The sequence below is a fragment of the Pipistrellus kuhlii genome, unplaced genomic scaffold (genome assembly GCF_014108245.1).
Source record: "Pipistrellus kuhlii isolate mPipKuh1 unplaced genomic scaffold, mPipKuh1.p scaffold_m20_p_30, whole genome shotgun sequence".
Classification (NCBI taxonomy): Eukaryota; Metazoa; Chordata; class Mammalia; order Chiroptera; family Vespertilionidae; genus Pipistrellus; species Pipistrellus kuhlii.
This window is the reverse complement of record NW_023425530.1, coordinates 380,607-403,483: the sequence shown is the minus strand read 5'-3', so window position 1 is coordinate 403,483 and position 22,877 is coordinate 380,607. Positions and strand designations below refer to the sequence as shown.

Below are 22,877 nucleotides of genomic sequence, written 5' to 3'. Positions count from 1 at the left end.
AGGGCCTTTGCACTTGCTGTTACTGCATCCGTGAATAAGCTACCCTACCCTATACTCCTATTGGCTCCCTCTGTCACCTTCGGGTCCTTTTTTCAGGCAAGGAGTCCCTCTTTGACTCACCCCTGCTTAAAACTGCACCTTCCTAGCTGCCTCCACTGATTTATTTTCTCCATAGCTGTTTCCAACCTCTGAACTGCCAGGGTCTGGGCTCTACTGCTTGTCTCTTGTCTGTCTCAAGTCATCACCGGAGTTGGGACTTTGTATGCTCCACCCCACCCTCACCCCCACTTCCTGGGGCAGGGCCTGGCACACAGTAGGTGCTCCATAAATGTGTGTGGCAGGCATGACCCCAGCCTTTCTACAGAAGAGAAAAAGCGAGTTTCAGAGAGAACCGCCAGGCAGCAGCCAAGGTTACAGAGCATGTCCCTGGCACGCGTCCAGGTCTCCCCATGACAGCGCGGGCGGCGTAGACAGGGGCTGCCGGAGGGGGCCCCCTTTTTGACAGGGAAACCGAGGCCGGGCAGCTGGCAGGGCCGGGGCCGCGCCGGGCCCAAGGTCACAGAGCCGCGGCCGCAGGAGGCGGGCGGCGGGCGGGGTGGGGATCCGCAGGCTCCCCGGGCGCGCGCCCCCCCCTCGGCGGCGCGCACGGGGCCCGGGCGGCAGCAGCAGGTGGAGCCGGAGCCTCCGCGCAGCCGGGCCGCGGCCGCCGACGTCGCCGCCATTAGACAATAGGAGCGGGGCCGGCGCGGCGGCGGGAGGGGCGCGGGCGCAGGAAGCGGGGCCGGGCGCGCCGGGGCCGGGCGCGCGGGGCGGGGGCGCAGGAAGCGGCCGAGGCCGGAGCGGGAGGCGGCGGCGGCGGCCCGGGAGCTGCGGATCGGCGCCGGGACAAAGGCGCGGCCGCCCGGCGCCCCGAGGCGCCGGAGCCGGGGCGCACAGCCCGGGCGCAGCCCGCGCCCCCCGCGGCGACTGACATGATGTTTCCACAAAGCAGGCATTCGGTAAGCGGGGCCCGCGGCCCGGCGCCCCCCCTTCCCCCAAGGCTCGGGCCCTGCGCACCCCCAGCTCCCGGCCGGGCCACCCCCCCCCCCACCTCGCACCCGGCCCTGGGGCCCCCTAGATCCTCGCCGGGCTCCCCTCCTCCAGGTCCGGGCGCTGCGCCCCCAGGTCCCCGCCGGGCCACCCCCCTCCGGATCCGAGCCCTGCGCCCTCCCCCACCCCAGCGCCGGGCTCGGCGCCTCCCCCCAACTCCAGGGCCCGGTCCCCTCCCGCTCTGGGCCCGGCGCTGCTCGGCCCCCACTCCCTCCGCCCTCCAGACTTTCCCCCCCTGCAGCCCCGTGCCCCCCTCCCGGCTTCCGGACCCCCGGGGTCCCCCCAGCTCCCAGGCGGGGTTCCTTCCAGCTCCCCGCCCGCAGCACCCTGGCCCCCGAGCCCCGCAGCCCGCCCCCCGCCGAGCCCAGCCGGGCCTGGGTAGCCGTGGCCGCGGGTGCCCCGCTCCCCGGGCGGGAGCCCCCCCCCCCGCCACCCTCCCGGGCACCCCTAAAGCCGGGCCTGCTTTGGGGGCCTGGGAGCCGGAGGAGAGCCGGGGAGCACCCCTCGCGGGAGAGGGGGGCCTGGAGGGAGGGAGCTGGGAGCCTGGGGTGGGGGTGGGGGCCCAGTTACATTCCGGGCGCTGAGACACCCCTCCCCCGATGGGACTTTGCGGGGAGGCCTCAGCCCCCCCCCCCCATACACACACTTGGGGAAGGGACTCCCTCGGACTTGTTCTCCCCCCTCCCCCCGGAGGCAGTCGGGTTCCTGGGTGTTGCGCCCCCCCTCCCAGCGCCTCGAGGCGGCGGTAGAGGGCGCACGGGTCCCCGCCAAGGGCGGGCTGTGCACCGCCCCCCACGCCGGGGCGGGAGGCTGGCGCGGCTCCGGCACCCACCCCGCGGCCTCCCGGGGAGAGGCGGGGGCAGGAAGCGCGGGCGGGCGGGCGCGCCGGGGGCTGTAAACACGGCGGGGAAGTGGGGCGGGGAGGGGGGTGCGCGCTGCAGCTGCGCCGGCGCTGCCTGGGGCGCCCAGAGGGAAGTGGGCGGCCGCGCCCCGCCCGGCCCTGACCGGCCCGTCCCCTCCCCACAGGGCTCCTCGCACCTTCCCCAGCAACTCAAATTCACCACCTCGGACTCGTGCGACCGCATCAAAGACGAGTTCCAGCTGCTGCAGGCTCAGTACCACAGGTGAGCGGGGGCGCAGGCCTGCCCCGGGAGAGGGGGAGCCCCCCGCGCACGTGGCAAGAAGGAGGTGATGGGCCTTGCTGGACACAAAACGTGGGAAAATGTAGGTGCAGGGTGTCCTACTGTAAGGCGGTCGCTGCCCCTGGCACTTAGCGATATTAAATTCATTTGGTTTTCCAAGCAGCCCAATTCACAGGTAAGAAAACTGGGGGCACAAAATTAAATAGTTTGCCAGACTCAGCTGGATGGCTTCAGAACTCTGCCCCCCACCCCCCCGCCCCCCCCCCTCCCCACACACACATCAATCCCCACCGGATTAAAAACCTGGCAACAACTGGAGTTGGGCTTGGACCTCCTAGCTCCCCAAAGAAAAAAATAATGGAAAAAGTTCCCCCGAAGAAAAAATTCTTCTGCCTGTTATCTCTCTGCCCAGTTCTGGGGAAAGGATTCCTGGCGTCCGACAGATTCCCATTCTCCTTCCAGAATTCAGTCTTCTAACAGTTGCCACGTACTGGGATCTAAGGGAAAGGAAGAAGTATCAGTATCTGTCACTTACACTTAGAGAAACCAAGCCCAGAGGATTTAGGGGTACCCAGGGGAAGCACAGCAAGGGAGTGACAGGACTGAGATGTGCACCCCATTTGGGGGCTGAAGAAAGCAAACCCTCAACATAGAAGGTTTTGGCCCTCTCTGCACCTTAGCCGGCCCACCCAGAAAGATCTTTAAGAAGAAGAGGGTGATAGTGATCTGTAAGCTTTCCTTCTTTTTGTTTTAACCAACATCCATCCTCTTAGGGTCCTTCCCATGCTCCCAAAGTGTAAAATACTGAAAATACATCATTTTGCTTTATTTTCCTTGCTATTGTGCCCATTTCAAAGATGAGGAACTGATGCCGAAACCTGTTTGGCTCAGTGGTAGAGCGACGGTCTGCGGACTGAAGGGTTCGATTCCGGCCAAGGGCATGTACATTGGTTGCGGGCACATCCCCGGTAGGGGGTGTGCAAGAGGCAGCTGGTCGATGTTTCTCTCTCATTGACGTTTCTAGCTCTCTATCTCTCTCCCTTCCTCTCTGTAAAAATATCAATAAAATAAATATTTTTTTAAAAAGATGAGGAACTGAGGCGCTGATGGTGGAAGGGCAGGCACAGGAACTTTGGTCCCATGATGTGGAGAGTTTGGGGCCTTTCTGAGCCCCTGCAGGAGGTCCTCCCCACCTCACGGGGAGCACGAGGACTGCCAGTCCCTGAGCCCGAGGTCCCAGTGCTGCCCTAGTGCTGTGTCCTTGGGAAAACCAGCCCTCTCTCCCTAAGCTTCGGGGTCTCCATCCACTGGGCCTGGGCTTCCCACTGTACAGTGAGGGTCCTACCATGCAGGCACACAGGATCCGCACGGCCCTTGAGAAGAGCCAGGAATCCAGAATTTGGGATGAAACTGCCTGTTGTTTTTTTAAAATTATTTGTTGATTTGTTTTGTGTGTGTGTGGGGGGGTGTTTTGTTTGGGGTTTTGTGTGTGTGTGTGTGTGTGTGTGTGTTTTAGAGAGACAGAGAAACATCTATTTGTTGATCCACTTACCTAGCATTCATTGGTTGATTCTTGTCTGTACCCTGACGGGGGATCAAAACCCCAAGCCTTGGTGTATGAGGACAAGGCTTTAACAACGGAGTTATGGGCCCCATTTATTTTTTTTTATTTATTTATTTGTTTGAATCCTCACCCAAGGAGTGAGGATATGTTTTCCTTTGATTTTTAGAAAGAGTGGAAGGGAACGGGGAGAGAGAAACATTGATGTGAGAGAGACACATAATAAACGGTTGCTTTCTGGGTTTGAACCTGCAACCGAGGTATGAGATACATGCCCTTGACCCGGAATCAAACTCACAACCCTTCCGTCCTCGGGCCCATGCTCTAACTACTGAGCCAAATTGGCTGGGGCTGAGTTTTTTTGTTGTTGTTTTTAATGGTAGCAACAAATGAACTCTAAAAAAAAAATCTGAAAACAAAACCAAGACGGGGGAGGAGGGGCGGGGGTGTCACAACAGTCCTAGCCATGGCTAGCTCTGACCTGGACGTGCAGTTATGGTCATTCTGGCAGAGGGACACACAGGTTCCTGGGGTGACTGTGAGCCCCACAAGCACTGAATGGGTGCTACAGTATGCCAGGCATCATTCAAAGAACATTTCTGGTTTAACTCATTTCGTTTTCATCATCCCACCAGGGAGCTTGGTACTTTTAAGAGGCACAGAGACTGAGGCCCAGAGAGGCAGGAAGGTTTGCCCAGAGTCCCCCAGCATCCAAGGCCCAGGGCTGAACTCTGAGCCCAGTCTGTCTGGATTGAGTCTGTACTGTCTGATTCCTGCCCTTCTCCCAGGGGCCTTCACGGTGGGGGTGGCAGGGGAAGCTTTAAGAAACGCTTGGAGCTCCTCCTTGCTTGGGGGAGCTTGAGAGAGGCCAGGGGGTCCCCATCTCTCACCACCCAGCAGTAGAGCTTTTACCCCCTGGTGAAATCAAGGCCATAAGAGGGGCTGGGCCCCAAAGGAGATTACTTGGCGAGTCCCACCCGGAGCCCTGTCAGTCAGCCCCGGACCTCTCCTGGGCCCCTTATGCTTTCTATCAGTCCTTCCCCTCCTTGGGGTTTTCCCCAGCAGTTCGTGGGTGGCTCTGAAGCCAGTGACCTTGAGCCAGTTACTCGGCCTCTCTGGGCGTCCATTGCGTCATCTGTACAATGAGTGATGCTCACGGTGCTGACCTCATTGGGTTGTGGGATTGGGAAAAGGTTGCTTGAATCCCTGGCTGACCCCGCAGGGTGTTTGCTCTGACTGGTTGTTTTTATTATTGTCATTGTCGTTTTCTCCACCCCCAGATCTGCAAGGCTGGTTTCTTAATCCCCCCCACACACACACACACACACTTTACAGTTAGGGCACGTGAGGCTCCCCTCACCCTGTCCTCCCAGGAGGCCGTGCTGTGTTTGTCTCCTGTCAAAGTTTGGGGGTAAGCCCGGGCCCCAGCCCCTGTCCCGTGTTCTTTTTCAGCCTGAAGCTCGAATGCGACAAGCTGGCCAGCGAGAAGTCGGAGATGCAGCGTCATTACGTGATGGTGAGCCGGCCCAGGCCCAGCGGGCGGGGATGGGGACGGCCCAGACTGGCCTGCACCACCAGCAGCTGCCGCTGAAACCCGGCCGCCGCCTCTGGGAAGTGTGAGGATTCAGGGTCCACCTTGCCGGCCTGGCTGCCGGCCCGGGTGGCGGTGCAGTTGCCAAACCGCCGGGTTGCAGCCTGGGCCTGCCAGGTCCCCTGGCTGTCCTTGGCAGCCAGCAGAGGAGGCAGCGGCAGTGGAAGCCAGGAACTGACGTGGGGGAGCAGCCGGATCCCCGCCCCCACAATCCAGGCGTCCCAGTGCTTAACCCCTCCTCTCCCAAGCTTTGGGAAGAGGACTCCTGGGCTTCCCTCTCCTGCCCCCCAGCAGGCTGACACCCTTGGAGGCTGGTGGGAGGGAGGGGGTGACAAGGCATTCTTCCCACTGACATTTGAGACCCTGCCCATCCTCGCTGCCAGGATCACTGGCTGTTTCATACTCACCAGGTGGTGAGGTCCACATCAAACAGCCCTGGCCTTGGCCCAGTCTCCAGCTCCAGCTCTCCCAGGCTGTGGGGGAGGCAGAGACGGACACTCAGCTCCCGGCTCCAGGAGGAGGGGGCTGGGCAGAGAGGGACCCCCTTGCAGGGACCCAGGACTCCAGAGGGAAGCCACTGCCTTCCAGAGGAAGGCTGCTTGGAGAAGTGGGGGCATTGCCCCTGGGGCCTTGAAGAATGAATAGGAGCTTGGGGGGTGGAGGATGGGGGACAAAGGACTAAGCAAAGGCCTAGGAACCACAGGGCTTTGGGGGGAGGGGGGCAGTGATGGGAAGCCATGAGAGGGTTTAGAACAGGGGAGGGGGCAGGGTTAGATCTGGGGCTTGGGGGAGGGGGCTCCTGGCTCCAGAGCCAAACCCAGCAGGCTTTGTTTATCTTCCATTATTTATACCCAGGAAGGCAAACTTCCCTGCAGTCTGGGGCCACCCGCAGACAAGACACATAAAGATAAAAGATTAGGAGCCCTGGAGTGGGTGTGTGTGTGTGTGTGTGTGTGTGTGTGTGTTGGGGGGAGGTGGGGCTGGATAATTCTTAAGAAACCAGGGAGCCAGGCTGCCTCGGAGCTCCCTCAGCCCTGGAAGCAGCCCCACCAGGCACCTGGGCCCATTCCTGGTGTGGGGGTCTCCCCCCTCCTACCTGCCTGTCTCCATCACTGCCTATTCTCTCTCTCTCTCTCTCTCCCTCTCCCCCTTTCTCTCTCTCTCTCTCCCTCTCCCCCTTTCTCTCTCTCTCTCTCTTCCTCTCTCCCTCTCTCTCTCTTCCTCCCTCCCTCTCCCCCTCTCTTTCTCTCTCTCTCTCTCTCCCTCCCTCCCTCTCTCCCTCTCTCTCTTTCTTCCCAGCTCTGCTTCCCCCTTTGTCTCTGTCACCCACATCTCTTTGTCTCTTGAGCCCCCCCCTCCCCCATCTTTCACCAACCCCATTTCTTCCTCTTTGTCTCTCCTCTTGCAGTACTACGAGATGTCCTACGGCTTGAACATTGAGATGCACAAGCAGGTACGCCCTCTCCCTCTCTCCATGGCACCCCCAGGCAGGTAGGAGCCCGCCCCTTGGCTGGATGCCAAGCCTGCCCTGGTGATCCGATCCTGTTCCCTCCCAGGCACCCCCCTTCTCTCTCAGGTCTCCCTGGGAGGTTGCTCTGCCTGAGGAGGAGGGGCAGAGGCCTTCCCTAGACCTGCCACCCCTTTGTGACAGTGGCAGGAGGGTGACCTGTGCTCACACTCACTTACTTGGTAAGACCCCGAGATTGCTCCTTGCCCTCTGGCCTTGCTTTAGCCTCTGCCCTCAGGAGGCCACTCTCGGGGATGGCACAGAATAATAATGCCGCTGCTCCGCCCCGCCTTCCTCCCACGGAGTGCTCGCTACCTGCCAGGCGCCAGAGGCCATGGACCCAGGGCCACCCACATCCTGAGCGGCCCAGGCTGGATCTGGGCTGTGCCTGCACTGTCAGCTGCAGGGCCAAGCACCTGATTAGGGCCCCACGTCTTAATCCCCCCCTGCGCTAAGCTGATCCCTCTTAGACAGAACCCCCGGCCTCTGGGGCTGGTCTGCACCTGCGCTTGGGAGAGGATGGGGACTAAAGAGTCTGTGTGTGTGTTCTAGGCTGAAATTGTCAAGAGGCTGAATGGGATCTGTGCCCAGGTCCTCCCCTACCTTTCCCAAGAGGTAAGCTCTGTCCCCGGGGCTTCTGCGGAGAGGGGATGATAGATGAACTGGCTCCAGGTCCTCCCCGCTGCAGTCACCTGGGCAGCAGTGATCTGGGTGCCCCGGGGCACGTGCCTCCCCTCTCTGGGCCTCCCAGCTTCTAGTCTGCCTGTGCGCCTGTGCGGAAAGTCCCCAGGCTGGAGCGCCCCCGGGGGGCAGGGCAGGGGAAGGAGGGGCCTCGCCCCGCTCTGGAATGCCTAGCCTGAGTGAGTCACTTCACTGTAAAAATGTTAGCTATGCCAAGGGCCGCGCCGAGAATCCCCCCCCCCCCTGTTTTGTTTCTACCTTTCACCCTCCTGAGATGGACCTGCCAGGCCCTGTGGGCTGCTTCACACCAGGGACAGGGGTGGGGTGTGTGCGGGAGGGCACTCTTGCACACACACGATGACATACAAAGAGGCAGATAAACAAATGCAGCACACAGATACACACAGCGCACATGCTCACAGGCACATGCTTGTGCCACAGGTGCAGAGACACGCACACGTGCACAGATACAGATGTGGGTGTAGACACAGACACGCAAGCAGACACAGCTGCACGCAGAGGTTAATGCGCGCACAGACGTGTACAAATGAGAGGCACACGTGGACACATGCACACACCCAGGAGAACCGGGCGCCCTGCTCTTTCTCTTCTAGTTTTTGGGGTTCTCAGACTCTCTTGGTGTAAGACCCGCTCTACAGAGACCCCACACCTGTGCCCCACCCGACTGAGTAAGACCCAGCTGCTGCTCGGCCAGGTTTACGGTCGATAATTCATTCCCTCTTTAATCCCTACCCGTACCTCAGGGGCCTCTGGGTGATGTGTGTGCCTTTCCAGAAGGGCCATTCCAGAAGGACACCATGAAAAGCCCGGAGAAGAGGGTTCTGGGAGCCCTGCAGGCCTAGACTTGTGCTTACTTTCCGTGATGGGCTTCCCAGCAGCCAAGGCAGAAAGGAAGATGATAGATTCTAGCATCTGAGAGCAGGAGAGACCCACTTGCAAGGAGGGGTGGGAATAGGTGGGAGGTATTTCCTACACCTAGACTCATCCCCCAGTCCTGCCAGGGGCCAGGGGCCAGGGGCGTGTGCGGGGAGGCGGGAGCTTGGATCTGCAGATCTCCCAGCAGTCTCTGAGCCCTGGAAGGAGCAAGACTTCCCTGTACCGCTGGCCAGGCTGTGCTCTGCGCTGCTCTTTGTACACGGCACCGGGATCCAAAGTTTCCCTCCTCACCCAAAGGCCTTTTCCTAGGTGTCTGGCCCCAACCCCTTCGGGTTTTCTATGCGTCTCCATTTGTCCCCATTTTCCAAACAAAGAGGCCGAGGCTTGGTGAAAGGAAGCTGCTGTGGTGGGGGGTTGTAAGGGGGGGGGGGCGGCTTTCTGATGGACGGAAAGCCATGGGGGCTGGGATAGCACTATGAGGCCAAAAGGGAGTAGGGCTTCTCCTGGGCTGGCACAACCCGCCGTGTCCTCTCTCTTTCAAGCACCAGCAGCAGGTCTTGGGAGCCATCGAGCGAGCTAAGCAGGTCACAGCTCCAGAGCTGAACTCCATCATCCGAGTAAGTCCGGGGTCTGGGGTGGGCGGGAGGATGACAGGTGGCCAAGGAGCCCAACGCGGCTGATCCCCCCTCCCTCTGTCCTGCAGCAGCAGCTCCAAGCCCACCAGCTGTCTCAGCTGCAGGCTCTGGCCCTGCCCCTGACCCCACTGCCTGTGGGGCTGCCGCCGTCCTCCCTGCCGGCGGTCAGCGCGGGCACTGGCCTCCTCTCGCTCTCGGCGCTGGGCTCCCAGGCCCATCTCTCCAAGGAAGACAAGAATGGGCACGACGGTGACACTCACCAGGAAGATGACGGGGAGAAGTCGGATTAGCGGGTGGCCGGGGATGGGGAGGGTGGGGGGACAAAAGAGGAGTCACAAGATACACAGAGAGAGGAACGTTCACTGCAAGACAGTACGGCTCGGGATTGGCTGAGCTCCGGTAGTATTTATAGTAGCTGCTGGGGCCCTTAGCCCTGCTTGTGTGCCACCCCCTAGCTTTGCTCTGGCTCCCAGCCTCCCTCCTCCACACCCCCACCCCCACCCCGCAGCCTGGTTGGGTCAGTACCTGCTTGTACCACAGATAAGGCAAGCTGAGGCCTGGAGACGCAAATGGGAGGCCGGAGGCAAAAGCTCCAGAAGTCTAACACCCCCTGCACTTCCCCGTTTTGCACACGTGTAACTGACAGTATGCCTGCTGGGCCCCCGTAGGGCACACCCCAGGCTCCCACCCTGGCACTGCATGCAAACACAATGCTAGCTGCCCCTTCCTGCCCTGGGCACCCCTGTCTCCCTCTGCCTGCCACCCACTCGCCTCTGCTAGTTTCAGACGCTCCCGCCCACCTGGTCCTCTCTCCTCCTCTCCTCGCCCACCAAGGGACAGGTTAAGCCAGGATGGGCAGGGTGGGGGTGGGCAACCCAAGATTCCCCTTCTCCCTTTCCCGAATAAAGATGAGGGTACTCAAGTTGTCTTGGTTTTTCTTATTTTTTTTTTCTTTTTTCCAGTATACTAGCTTGTCTTTTAAGAAAGGGGATATTAAAAAAAAAAAAAAAAAGCAACACCCACACCTGTGTCTGTATATAGCCTTTTAGACTGTCAGCTTTTGTTGTGTTCAGTCGTTTGAACTCTGCAGAGAAGTGAAGATGCTGTATCGAGGGTGGGCTTAGCTGTGCCTTTCAAATAAAGATGTGAGAAGGTTGGTTGCTGTGTTCCTGCCTTTGTGTTGCGGGCTGCCTGTGGTCCGGGGAGAAGAGGGTTCTTTTATCGATATGTCTGGGCTCCCTCCCCCGTTACAGGGCCAGATCCTGAGAGTCCTAGATGAGTCAGTCCTATAAGTGTGCTCCCTAACGTGATGCATAGACCAGAGAGGGTCTGAGGGAGGCTACGGGTCACACAGCCAGCCCAGGTGCTGGAGCTGGTTTCTGATTAGCAGGCCCGAAGGCCCCTAAATGACATTCTTTCCCCTTAGAGACAGCAGATACTGAGCCTGCAGAATCTACCCCTACACACACACACACACACACACACACATGCGCGCAGACCCTTTTTCCAGATCAGGGAATACAGACCCCCAGCTGAACCTTAACCCCCCTCCCCAAGGAACAGATTGAAAGCCCTCCCTTCCCACCCTGCCCAAGCCAGACCCCCACCCCACCCCCGCCCAGAGGGAACCAAAAGGAAAGATTTCCTGATGTGGACTTGGGTGGGCATGGGGGTGAGGAGGGTGGGCAGCCGTCCCAAATTTGCAAGGACTGGGTGACAGAAATCCCACCCACAGGGAGCTGGAGCACCCAGGGGACTTTTTATAAAGCGCATGAAATTCTCATCTGCCTCCCTAATCCGGTGGGTTCGGGGCGGGGGTGGGCAAGTGCACAGAAAGGGAGGCCGGATGGTGGGGGGTGATGGCCCCTGGGCCTCAGGGAAAGGTCTCATGTTGCTAAAGAGAAAGGGAGACTGAGAGGGGAGAGGAGCCTGGCAGTCACACCGCCTCCTGCTGGGTCCGCCTCCACTGGAGCCAGAGCGCCCCTGAAGAACTCCACACCGTGTGACAGGGTAGCTCACTGCCTCACGTTCACTCCTGTGCTGGAAAGCAGAAGTCACACTTGGGCCGTGTGAACAGTGAACATCTATTTTGGAAGGCCGCTTGGCAGCCAGCAATGCCCCTGTCAGACCCATCCCCCAACAGGCACGCCACTTGAGTCCGCCAAGAGAGACAAGAGTGTCCAGAACCCTGCAGGTGAGTCGTCATGGCCCCAAACTGGAAATTACCAGATGTTCGGTAACAGCAGGACACACACACTTCGGGACACAGTTGTGTTGTGGGATATTACACCGCCGTGAAAAAGGTGCTGTTGTGACATTCAACACCGTGCAGCTCTCGTACACAATGCTGAAAAGAAGCTGGGTACAAAGAAAAGCTCGGTGTGATTCCACCTACACAGAGAGCAAAAGCAGCTGGAACCGATTTGGCTCAGTGGATAGAGCATCGGCTTGTGGACTGAGAGGTCCCAGGTTCGATTCCGGTCAAGGGCATGTACCTTGGTTGCGGACGCATCCCCAGTGGGAGGTGTGCAGGAGGCAGCTGTTCCATGGTTCTCTCTCATTGATGTTTCTGACTCTCTATCCCTCTCTCTTCCTCTCTGTAAAAAGTCAATAAAATATATTAAAATAAATAAATAAGAGCAAAAGCAAGTCCAAGTGCCTTCACCTGGTCACACCCTCGAGGGGCGGTAAGTGGAGGGGATTCTAACAGCGCTGGTCATGTTTTGTTTCACTTGGGGGGCTGGTTGCCCCTGTTGACATGGACATAACTCATCCAATTGTTCGCTTACAACCCGCTTGCTCTTTTGTGTGTGATATCTCACAATTTAAAGCAATTACCTAAAAGAATAGATTGTCTTTGGCCTCCGTATCCCTCTGAACACATTCTGAGTGTTTCACCGAGTCCCATTGGGCACACCTGGCCATCCGTCTCCTTCTGCAAACTGCAGCCAGGTTGGAACATCTTGCTGTTCCTGGTCTAGAGACCTTCGCACATACTGTTCCCTGTGCCTGGAAAAATGTCCTCTTTCCCCCCTCCGCTGCATTCTAACCCTCCCAAGATTCCCAGAAGTTACTTTTCTGAAGGCCTTCCCCCTCACTGCCCCCGCCTGGAAAAGCGCTCAGAGCAGAGCCTGGCCAGCCATCCTTCAGAGACCCAACCAGGAGCCCAGAGACGCCGCGGGGAACAAAGCAGACGCAGATCCTCGCCCTCCCCGGGGGAATAAACAAATAAGGGAAACACAAAATGTATGGGAGGCTTGTTGATGGAGAACAAAGCGGGAAAGGGATGGGGACTGCCAGTAGCATTTTTTTTAAAAAAACGTGCGCATAGAAGCAATTCGATACATGATAGCAAATTGCATTGAGCGCAGACCTGGTTTGTACCCCCCTCCTGCCCTAAGGAGTGATTGGAGGCACGAAGTCACTTGTCTGATCCCCGTTTCTGGGAAACTGGGGAGAATGAGCAGGAAGCTTGCGAGGGCTCACTAGCTGTCAGGGACATTATCACTGGTGTTGCTGGCTGATGAAGGGGGGGGGGGGGTCACAAACCCCACAGCCCCACCCAAGGGCCTTCTCCGAGGAAGGGGGGCCCTGCTGATCTAAGGACAGACCCTCTAGGCCTCGGAGCCCCCCTCACCCCATCCCGCCGGCGGGGCGGTCCCCTGTGGTTTAGAGGATCCAGCGGTGGGTGCGCGCTCCGCCGGGAAGCCGGGCGGGAGGGGGTGCCATCTCCGGAGCGTCCTCCCCGCCGGGCCTCCCGCGCTTAACGACGCGCCGCCGGCGACCTCGGCTAATTGATCCGCTAATGGGCCCCGCGCCGCGGCCGCGCCTAATGAGGCGGGAGGAAGGGAGGAGGGGCGGCGGGAGAGGAGGGGGGGTGGGGGACTGGAGGAGGAGGGGAGGGGGAGGGGAGAGAATAGAGGAGGAGGGGGGGTGAAGCAGGGATGCGGGAGGAAGGAGAAAAGGGGAAGGGCGGAGGGGGAGGGGAAGAGAATGGAGGGGAAGGGGGGTTAGGGGAAAAGCGGGAGAGAAGGGAGAAAGGAGGGCGGATGGAGAGAAGAGGGGATGGGGTGAGGGAAGGGGGGGAGAGGAAGGAGGGGGAGGGGGGGAGGAACTCTGGGGGGGAGTGCAGGAGGAAGCGGGGAGGGGAGCCATGCTCCCAGCTCCCTGGGCGTGGGCCCTTAGGGGAGAGGAGCAGCGGGGACTGGGGTGAACCCATCCGTTATAACTGCCCAGCTCCCCACCACCACCACCACCACACACACACACACTCGGGGGCTGAGATCCCAGCACCTCTGCGAATCCCTCTGGAAGGCCCCTCCCCTGTGTGACCCCTCCTCTCCCCCTGCCTCCCCCGCTGGAAGGGTCTTTCCAAGGGATCTGAATGCATCCAGGCTGTGAGGGTACCCAGCTCTCTCTGTGCCTCCATTTACCCGTCCATACAATGGTTCCAATGGCCTTAGTATTGGAGAATCCCACAAGTCCCAGTGGCCCTGTCCTGATAAACACTCCACGTGGAGAGGATTGGGGGGGGGGGGGGGTTAAGGGGGAGTGGGGATGGAGAGACTGAGAGCACCCAAGCTCCCCGGAGCCAGGCCCATCTCCTCCTGGTTTGGCCTCCGGGGCTCAGCAGCGGGGGTAGGACTGCTGGCTTGCTCAGCTCCGGAGAAAAACACCCTCCGAAGATGAGCTGTAATTGGGATGTGACACATTAGACATTCACAGTCCAGGCCAGCCAGGTCCATCCGCTGGCTGCCTGAAATATTCCCATGGCCTTCCCCTTTCCCAAGGTATTTTTGGCTTGAACATGGTCTTGGAGGAACAAAAAGGAGCTATCTTGCAGTGATGGTGAAATTAGAGACCTTGGCGATGGTAAGATCTCTCTCCCCATTGTGCAGAGCGTGAAACTGAGGCCCCAGGAAGGGCAGGGAATTGTCCAAGCCATAAAACAAGGCAGGCCCCCGCCAAGTCTCCTGCCCTTGACTGGAGACCAAAAGAATCAAGTGCCCAGCGGCGTGACTCAGGGGTTGAGCATCCATCCACCTGTGAACCAGGAGGTCACAGTTCGATTCCTGGTCAGGGCACACGCCCACGTTGCAGGCTTGATCCCCAGTGTGGGGCGTGCGATCTATGATTCTCATCATTGATACTTCTATCTCTCTTCCTCTTCAGAGAGGAAGGAAGAGGGAGAGAGAGAGAATCAATGATGAGAATCATTGATTGGCTGCCTCCTGCACACCCCACACGACTCCGACATATTTCTTCTGTGACCATAGAGATTTGATCCCTTTTGGTCACACCTGATCCCCAGGACTTAGCTTAGAATCCTCCGTGGCATATACGTGTCAGTGAGGGAGAAAGTGAGGAAATGGTTGAAGTGAGATGGCTGGTCTGGGCCTGCCCTGCAGGACCCCACCTGCTGGGGGGGGGGGGGTAGAAGGAGGAGGCTTCTGAGAGCCATGGGAGGGGCTTGAGCAGGAGAGGGATACACCCAGAGGTGCCATGAGCAAGCTCTTCTGGGGACTAGAGTCAGGCTGAAGCAGAGACAGATGCAGGGCTGGGGAAGAGGCTGTGGCTATTTAGATGTTTGCTGGCATTTGGAGCTGCAGGAGGGAGCTGCATGCACCCCAACCCCCTACTCACTGCCCAGGACGCCCCTCTGAGGGTCTCCCCCGGGCTCCACCAGCTCTGACTGTATCTCCACCTCTCTAGGTTTGTGTGTGTTCTCTCTCTCTGATCTAATTTTCCCTCTGCCCTTCAAGGTCTTTCTTAGATGTCTCCTCCCTCTATCTCTCCCTCCTACTCCCCGCTCTGTGCCCCTTTTACCCGTCATCCTGCGTCTCACCCCGGCCTCTCACCTGACCCAGTGTGTCCCCACTCCGCCCCACACACACACACTGCCTCCCCCTCTTCCTACCAGCCTCTCCCAGCCTCCAGGCCCTGAGCCCTGTTGCTGGGTGACTGCCAGGCCTGGAGGCCCGCCCCTGCCGCCCTTGACCCTCCCCGCCTCCCTTCCATCCCCTCAGCCTCCTGGAGCTTTGCCCATTCCGTTCCTTCCTCCCCTGGCCCCGCTCTCCACCTCCGCCTCAGGGAGCCCAGCTCCCGGCCCCCTGCTGGGCCTGACCCAGCGTGTGGGGTTAGAAGGTGGCCGGGCTGTGTAGGGAATCATGGGTTTCCAGGTGGCAGAGGCAGTGGGGGCTTCAGGACTCTAGCGAGCTGGCATTCTGCCAGGCCAGGCGTGGGACTAAGGGAGGGGGTGGTCCCGGGCCCCTGAAGGGCAGCCACAGAGTGCCCCCATCCCCCACAGCAACAGCTCAGGGCTGTGACCTTGTGCAGGTCCCCAGGCCTCTCTGGGGCTTTGCCCCCCTACCCCACCCCACCCCAAGCCAGGCCATCTGACACCTGAGTGCGTTAGGCGCCTGCCTGCAGTGTGCCAGACACTGAGCTGGGTGCCCAGAGACCCTTGACTTAGGCCCTCTCAACCCTCCGGGAACCCACTGGGTGGTGGGGAAGACAGACAACAAACAAATTAGTAAATAAGATAATTTCAGAGAACAGTCAAGTGCGAGAAGAATCCAGCAGGAGCAGCAGACAGAATGACAGGAGACTGGAGGAGGCCCCTCTGAGGAGGTGACAGCTGAGCTGAGACCTGGATGACAGGAGCCTGGCTTGTAGGGGAGATGGCTTCCGGGCGGAGGGCGTTCCAGGCAGAGGGACCCGCCAAAGCCAAAGCTGGAAGCAGGACCGAGTATTCCATCGCAGGCCCTCAGCCCCTATTTTGCAAGGCCTAGTGATCTCACACAAGGTCAAGGGAATAAACCAGCCAGCTCCAGAATAACAACAGTTGCGGATACCGTTATCCAGGGCTAGCTAGCCCCTCTTTCCTAGCTGAGCAAGCTGAGGCCCGAAGAGGATGAAAGGTCTGACACAAACCAGAAACCGGAGGAGTAAGCTTCACTTTGGGCTCCAGGTTTGTTCCACCCACACCTGTGCAGTGCTGCAGGCGCTGGGCCAGTCTGGGGTCAGGCAAGGGGGATGCCAGGTCAAAGGGTACAGAGGGTGAAGCTGGGACTTGGGATAGAGGGGTCATGGATGGTGATGGGTCTGGAATAGAAACTATGACCAGGATGCCCCCAGGGCTTCAGAAGTTTGACACCCTCGGGGGCAGCGAGGTGATGGAATGTAAAGTAATGAAGACAGAATGAGAGGGAGTGTGTACCTGACAGCCAAGTTCTGCAGAGCAGGCTCCATATGAGCAGAGCTGTGGCTCCCACACTGCTCTGTGCACCGACTGAGGCATCGCCACCCTGGCCTGGAGACTAAGCCACAGAAACCTTGGCACATGGCTAGCCAGGGGATGTGCCAGACGGTGTGGTTCAGTTGGCTGAGTGTCTCCCATGAGGTTGAGGTTCAATTCCTGGTCAGTGCACATGCCTGGGTTTCCGACTGGATTCCCAGCAGGAAGTGCCTAATCAATGTTTCTATCTCTCTAAAATCAATAAAAATATATTTATTTAATTTTTTTAAAATAAAAACATTTAGCCGGGACCGGTTTGGCTCAATGGATAGAGCGACGGCTTGGGGACTGAAAGGTCCCGGGTTCGATTCCGGTCAAGGGCATGTACCTTGGTTGCGGGCATAACCCCAGTGGGGGGTGTGCAAGAGGCAGTTGATCGATGACTCTCTCTCATCAATGTTTCTAACTCTCTCTCTCTCTCTCTTCCTCTCTGTACAAAATCAATAAAATATATTTAAAAATAAATAAATAAATAAAAACATTTTAAAAAATTATATAATAAAAGGCTAATATGCAAATTGTCCCCTTGACTAGGAGTTCAACCAGGGGGCAGAGCTAGCTGGCCAACCGCCTGCAGCCCCTCACCCCAGCTGGCCCGGCCCCCACCTGTACAGGAATTTGTGCACTGAGCCTCTAGTTAAAAAATAAAAACAGGGGAAGCCTTTTGATGCCAGCTCCAGCCTTGCTTCCCCCCATACCTACCCCTTTCTTTCTCTCTCTCTTTCATACACACACACGCACAATAATAGCTAAACCTGGTTCACCTATTGAGGTATTTGAGCCTATAACAATAAGATGAAGTTTCCAATCAGGACCTCCGGTTTATAGAATGACAGTGACAGAGCAGCCAGGCCATCAGGATAGTGTGACCTTAGGTTGCAGAGGACCCTGGGAGGCTGGGCTGGCCCTGAGCAGGTTTTCAGGAGCCCTGGAGTCCTCCCCCGCCTTTGGGGGGCCTGGGGGAGGTTCTGCTCCTCTCTAAGTTTGCCCCTTTATCCTCCCTGTATACCCAGGGGCAGGCACTGGGTTGGGCCTGGGAAGACCACAGACACACTAGCAAACACTAGCACACAGAAGGTGTTCCAAAAGTGATGAGGCTTGTGGAGGAAACGAATTGAGAGGCTGGTCAGGCAGAGAGGTGGGGGCTGCTGTAGCCACAGGCCGCCTGAGCCAGGACTCACTAGGATGCGGTGTTTGATCCAAAACTGGACGGAAAAGAAACCAGGCAAAGGAAACAACAACCGCACAGGCAAAGGCCCTGAGGCAGGGCCTGGGGTGTTGGAGGATCCAGGAGGAGGCCGGTGTGGCTAGAGGAGAGGGAGTGAAGGGGAGAGGGAGGAGGGGAGAGTAGGGAGGGACAGGGTCAGATCTTGTAGACAGTGGCGAGGAGTTTGTATTTTATCCTGAGAGTGAGGAGGATCTGTGGGAGGTTCTTAAATAGGGGGCAGGATGGCATCTGATTCACATTTTAATGGTTGATCAAAGATGTAGGAGGAATGAGGAATGAGTGTCTTACCCCAGCGGTGGGGTGTGAGGTCAGGGGAGGGGAGAAGGGCCCTTTGGGGAGTTCAAACGGGTACCCCTTATCAAACACTTACTATGAATTGTATTAAGTATTTTATAGGCCTTCACCTATTTGAAGTTATCAACCTCATTTCCTCCAGTCAGGGTACATACGGGGCTCCTTGTCGCTCTCTTCTCCCCGGAGCTGCCCAGTTCTTGCCCAGGGAGAGGGTGGAGAGAGCTTCCTGCCACGGAGCCTGTGGAGACCTTACAGACCCTGCTGAAAGGAGGCAGAGGGGCCTATAGTCCACCTCCACCCATTTCTCAGCCAGGTAATGTTCACAGGTCTGCCCAGCAAGGCAAGGAGATCACGGCTCCTCAAACCCAAGAGGGACTTAAAGTTGTCCCATCTTTCCTCTGTCCACTTTGGGTTAGGGCAGCGATTTTTAAAAAGATATATTTTATTGATTTTTCACAGAGAGGAAGGGCGAGGGACAGAGAGCTAGAAATGTCGATGAGAGAGAAACATCAACCAGCTGCCTCCCGCGGACACACACACACACACACACACACACACATACCCCGCCACCGGGGATGTGTCTGAAACCAAGGTACATGCCCTTGACTGGAATCAAACCTGGTACCCTTCAGTCCGCAGGCCAATGCTCTATCCACTGAGCCAAATCAGTTTCAGCAGGGCAGCGATTTTCAACCTTTTTAATCTCATGGCACACATAAATTAATAACTAAAATTCTGCAGCACACCAAAAAATATACTTTTTGCCTATCTAACAAAAAAATAGGTATAATTTTGATTCATTCACACTGGATAACTATTGGTTGTTATCATTTTTTGTTAATCGTCACTCAATGTTTTTTGTGTTTTTTTTGGGGGGGGGAGTGGAAGAGAGCGGGAAAGACAGAGTGAAACATCAATGTGAGAGAAACACATCGATTGGTTGCCTCCTGCAAGAGCCCCAACCAGGGCCCAGGCCAGGGAGGAGCCTGCAACCAAGGTACATGCCCTTGACTGGAATAGAACCTTACGGTCTGCAGGCCGAGGCTCTATCCACTAAGCAAAACTGGCTAGGGCAGCTGTTATCATTTCAAAATTTGACAATCTAAGGGGAAGGGATCAGTGCCTCTGATTAAGTAGTCAGGGGTTATTGCATGTTTTTAAAAAACTGTTGCGGCACATTGGTTAAAAATTGCTGGGTTAGGGTAATATAAAGGCACTGCTTACATGAGACATTCTATGCATTCTGCAGAACCCCAGTATAAACACCCCCAGCTGACATCTAAGAAGCCTTTCCAACTTCCCAAGCAGGGATCTCACTCCTGGATGAGCTCCCCACCCCCACGCCCACTCCTGGTCACTCCTTCTACCCCAGCCCTGACCACAGGGGCCTGAGAGGAGTCTGCTTGGTCTCCTCCAAATTCCCCAAGTTGGGAACCCTTCTTGAGTCCCCAGCATAGTCTAGCCCTGGCTACGCACTGGTGGACAGCAAAAAAACAAAAAACAAACACACACACACACACACACAACACTGGTTTTCATGAATCAGTCTTGTGTAACAATCTCACTATAGAGGTAAGTAAACTGAGGCCCAAAGAGAGGCCCTCAAGAATCTCAAGGTCACATGAAGCAGTGGGCGCTAGAATATGGCGAGGGACTCCCCATATTTCTGGCTGGAAGGAACCACGTGTGTGATTTTCCAAGGGGTGGGGGCTCACCGCCAACCTTGGCAGGGAATCGAGGCTCTGAGGTCACCCAAGAGCCCTAGCCTGCGAGAGGGGACAGGCCTGGCTGGTGGCCCAGCAGCTCTGCTGGGAGGGCGGTAGGCAGAGGTTGGCGATGTCGGAAGCCAAAGGCTTGGCCTCCCCGAGGGAGCCGCTTTCCCGGCCCGGGTCGGATCAATGGGCTGTAATTATACCGCGCCGGGCCCAGAGCCGGCGGGGAGGGAGCGGGAGCTGGCAGGAGCTGGGAAGCGGGCGGGAGAGCGTGGGCCGCAGAGGTACCCACGTTACTTTGATTGACAGCCCGGGAGGGCGCCGCGCGGGGGCTTCTGGGGATTGTAGTCTTTCCAAGAAGCCCTGCTCCCGGCCTCTCCTCCATTCGCGCCCGGGTAAACTGAGGCACGGGAACCAGCAACAACCGCCCCCCCACCCACCGCCCCCGCCTACAAATCGATCCACCTGTCCCCCAATCTGATCTGGGGACAAAAACTGAGCGGTGCTAAAAGCCTTGAGTCTCCCGCGATGGTCTCAGCTCTTCCCTGAGGGGTCTAGCAGCGCGACTTAACGTCTACCTCAGTTTACCTACCGGTGAAATAGGGCGAACGGCGCCCAGTTGGCCCCGTCAGCTGGCCGGGCTTTTCCAAGAAGTTGTTAAATGAGGGGCTCTTGTTTTTAATAGAGACCTGTCAGGCTCGGGGGTGGCTCCCGCCAGTGTTTTAGGGTATTGATGGAGCCGCCTCCCCCTCCGCCCCGCCAGGTTAGGCACTCACGAGGGTTTTAGCTTCCAGGCGGGGGAGAGCCACACTCTTCACACCCTGCTGGGAGCGCCTCGCCGCCTTGCGATTGGCCCAGCCGATCTCAGTGTCTCCTGCCATTGGTTGCTAGTTCCCCGACCCCCATTCGCCAGCCCCAGTGTGTCGTCACGGACCCATGTGGGAGCACCGCGAGCGGATTGGCTGGCGCGCCCAGCCAACCACCGCAGAGAAAGGAATTTCCACAGTAGCCCAGGCGGTGAGGCTGATTTAAGGTGGTCTGAGCAATCCGGGGTCCCACCGCTGCTTCTCAGCTTTTTCCTTTAAAACACATACCCTCCCCCCACCACACACACACCATAAAAACCCAGCCAGGAATCTGAGCTGAGCCTTTCTGTACAGTGAGACACATACACACACACATACACACATACACACCCTCATCCTAAAAACCCAGCCAGAAACCAGGGCTGAGCCTTTCTGTATAGTCATAGTGAGAGGGGAGATATTGGAAGTTAAGCCCCTTCCCTCATTTTGCAACTTCTTCCTGAATTTTGCAGATGGGGAAACTGAGGCCCAGAGAAGTGGAGCTTGAAGTCTCCCCCCTCCCCCCAATCACCACCACCATGGTAAAGAGTTGGCTGGGGAAATGAGAAGGTCATGCAGCACTGCTCTGGCTGTAACTCACACATGGCAAGGCCTTTCCCAGCCTCCTGCTCTGGTTGGATGTGGGATTTCGGCAAGTTATGGAGTAACAGGCTGCCTAGGATTCCCTACCCCCCGCCCCCTCACCCCAATCTCACAGACTATTCTCAGCTGAGTCTCCCCAAACTCTCTAAACTGCTCCCAAACTAAGGATGCTACTGCTTAAAGAAAAAAAAAAGTCTCTTTTTTTGTGTGTGGTCTGTGGCTTCTCAGACAATCCACAAATCTGTATTTATCCTCCCCTGTGGAGTGTGCCTGGCTGAGAGATCTAAAGACTGGTGGGTGAAGGCCCCCTCCTCCAGGAAGCCCCCTGTGGACCCACTAGGCACAGACTCTGTTCTCACTCTGGATCCCTTGGGCCCTGGGTCTGCCCCTCTGTCCTGATATCAACCATGTGGGCCTGGAGTGTGTCCTCGGCTCTCTCTCCCCCCAAAATCCACGCTGGGAATTCTCTCAGCAGAGCGTGGTGCTGGGTCCTTTCTAGGGCCTTAGAATCTACCATGAGGAGGTGGTTATAGAGCAATTACCCACTTACTGCCAACTTTAGACAGTCTGTGTCCAATGTGTATGTGGAGGAAAGATGCCTTTCGGGCCAGGCCTTGAAGGAATGGGTTTTGTTCAGGCAGAAAAAGATCTGAGGGAATTCAAGGAAGAGATAAGCGAAGGCCCAGAGGTGGGAAAGAACAAAGATTCAGTCATCTGGCTGGAGTCGCTGGAGCAGAGGGAGTGTTTGAAGTGGTGGAGGGAGGTGACGCTGTGCAGGCCAGGAGGTGAAGGCCATCCATGCTAGCCTGAAGATGTGGGAATGTGTCCCAAGGCCACAGGAAGCCACGGAGGGTTTTAAGTGAAGGAGGGCAGACTCCCATGGAAGGTGACCAGGGTGAAGGCTGCTCAGGTTTGAGGTCCGATGGGAGAGGATGAAGGGCTGATGCGGGCAGGGGGCTGTGGGGATGGGGAGCAGGATTGCATGGCAGGTGATGGGGAGAGAAGAGGCCAGGCTAGCCTAGCCAGTGTGGCTCAGCGGTTGAGCATTGACCTATGAACCTGGAGGTCATGGTTCAGGTTTGATTCCCAATCCAGGCACATGCCCGGGTTGCTGGCTCAATCCCCAGTGTGGGATGTGCAGGAAGCAAACGATCAATGATGCTCTCTCATCATTGATGTTTCTATCTCTCTCTCCCTTTCTCTCTGAAATATATATATATATATATATATATATATATATATATATATATATACTTTTTAAAAAAAATATATTTTATTGATTTTTTACAGAGAGGAAGAAAGAGGGATAGAGAGTTAGAAGCTTCAATAAGAGAAACATTGATCAGTTGCCTTCTGCACACCCCCCACTGGGGATGTGCCCGCAACCAAGGTACATGCCCTTGACCGGAATCGAACCTGAAACCTTTCAGTCCTCAGGCCGACACTCTATCCACTGAGCCAAACCGGCTTCGGCTGAAGTATATATATTTTAAAAGAGGTGAAGCTGATGCTCTGTCTTGGGGGATCAGGGTGGGCTGTGGGGCCTAACAGGTTTGGGAAAGATGTTTGGTCTGTCCACCTGGGTTTTGTGGCTGGGTCTCAGGGTAGGGATTAGGTATGGAGCCAGAGCTTGGAGCCATCCTCATGGAAGTAGTCAGGAGAACATGGAGGCAGGGGGAGGGAAAGATGCCTGGAAACGTTTTTAAATGAGGACTTCACAGACGCCCCCCGCCCCCATCCCCACCCGAACCAGAAGCGCTGTGGAGTCTTGGAACTCCCTTTTTCTTCGTATTTC

The 22,877-nt window shown here is 57.4% G+C and overlaps 1 protein-coding gene across 4 annotated transcripts; it reads left to right on the top strand.

The window, feature by feature from the left end:
• The first annotated feature begins 579 nt into the window (after nt 1-579).
• TLE5 (TLE family member 5, transcriptional modulator) lies at nt 580-10,259 on the top strand. 4 transcript variants are annotated; one of them, XM_036459840.2, is made up of 7 exons: nt 617-998; nt 2,116-2,213; nt 5,245-5,308; nt 6,792-6,836; nt 7,443-7,505; nt 9,011-9,085; nt 9,175-10,259. In XM_036459840.2, exons 1-7 carry the CDS (start codon nt 972-974, stop codon nt 9,391-9,393), a joined length of 591 nt encoding a protein of 196 aa, XP_036315733.1. In that variant the 5' UTR covers nt 617-971; the 3' UTR covers nt 9,394-10,259. The 4 variants fall into 4 exon arrangements, with proteins under 4 accessions (XP_036315735.1, XP_036315734.1, XP_036315733.1 ...); XM_036459838.2 differs by having other exon boundaries at nt 632-998; nt 9,172-10,259; XM_036459842.2 differs by lacking the exon at nt 7,443-7,505 and having other exon boundaries at nt 580-998.
• The last annotated feature ends 12,618 nt before the right edge of the window (nt 10,260-22,877 follow it).

Excerpts from the sequence above, each read along its gene's own strand:
- TLE5 (XM_036459838.2), top strand. The coding sequence starts at position 972 with ATGATGTTTCCACAAAGCAGGCATTCG. Across the intron at positions 5,309-6,791 it reads TGCAGCGTCATTACGTGATG|TACTACGAGATGTCCTACGG; the intron begins GTGAGCCGGCCC and ends CTCCTCTTGCAG. Across the intron at positions 6,837-7,442 it reads ACATTGAGATGCACAAGCAG|GCTGAAATTGTCAAGAGGCT; the intron begins GTACGCCCTCTC and ends TGTGTGTTCTAG.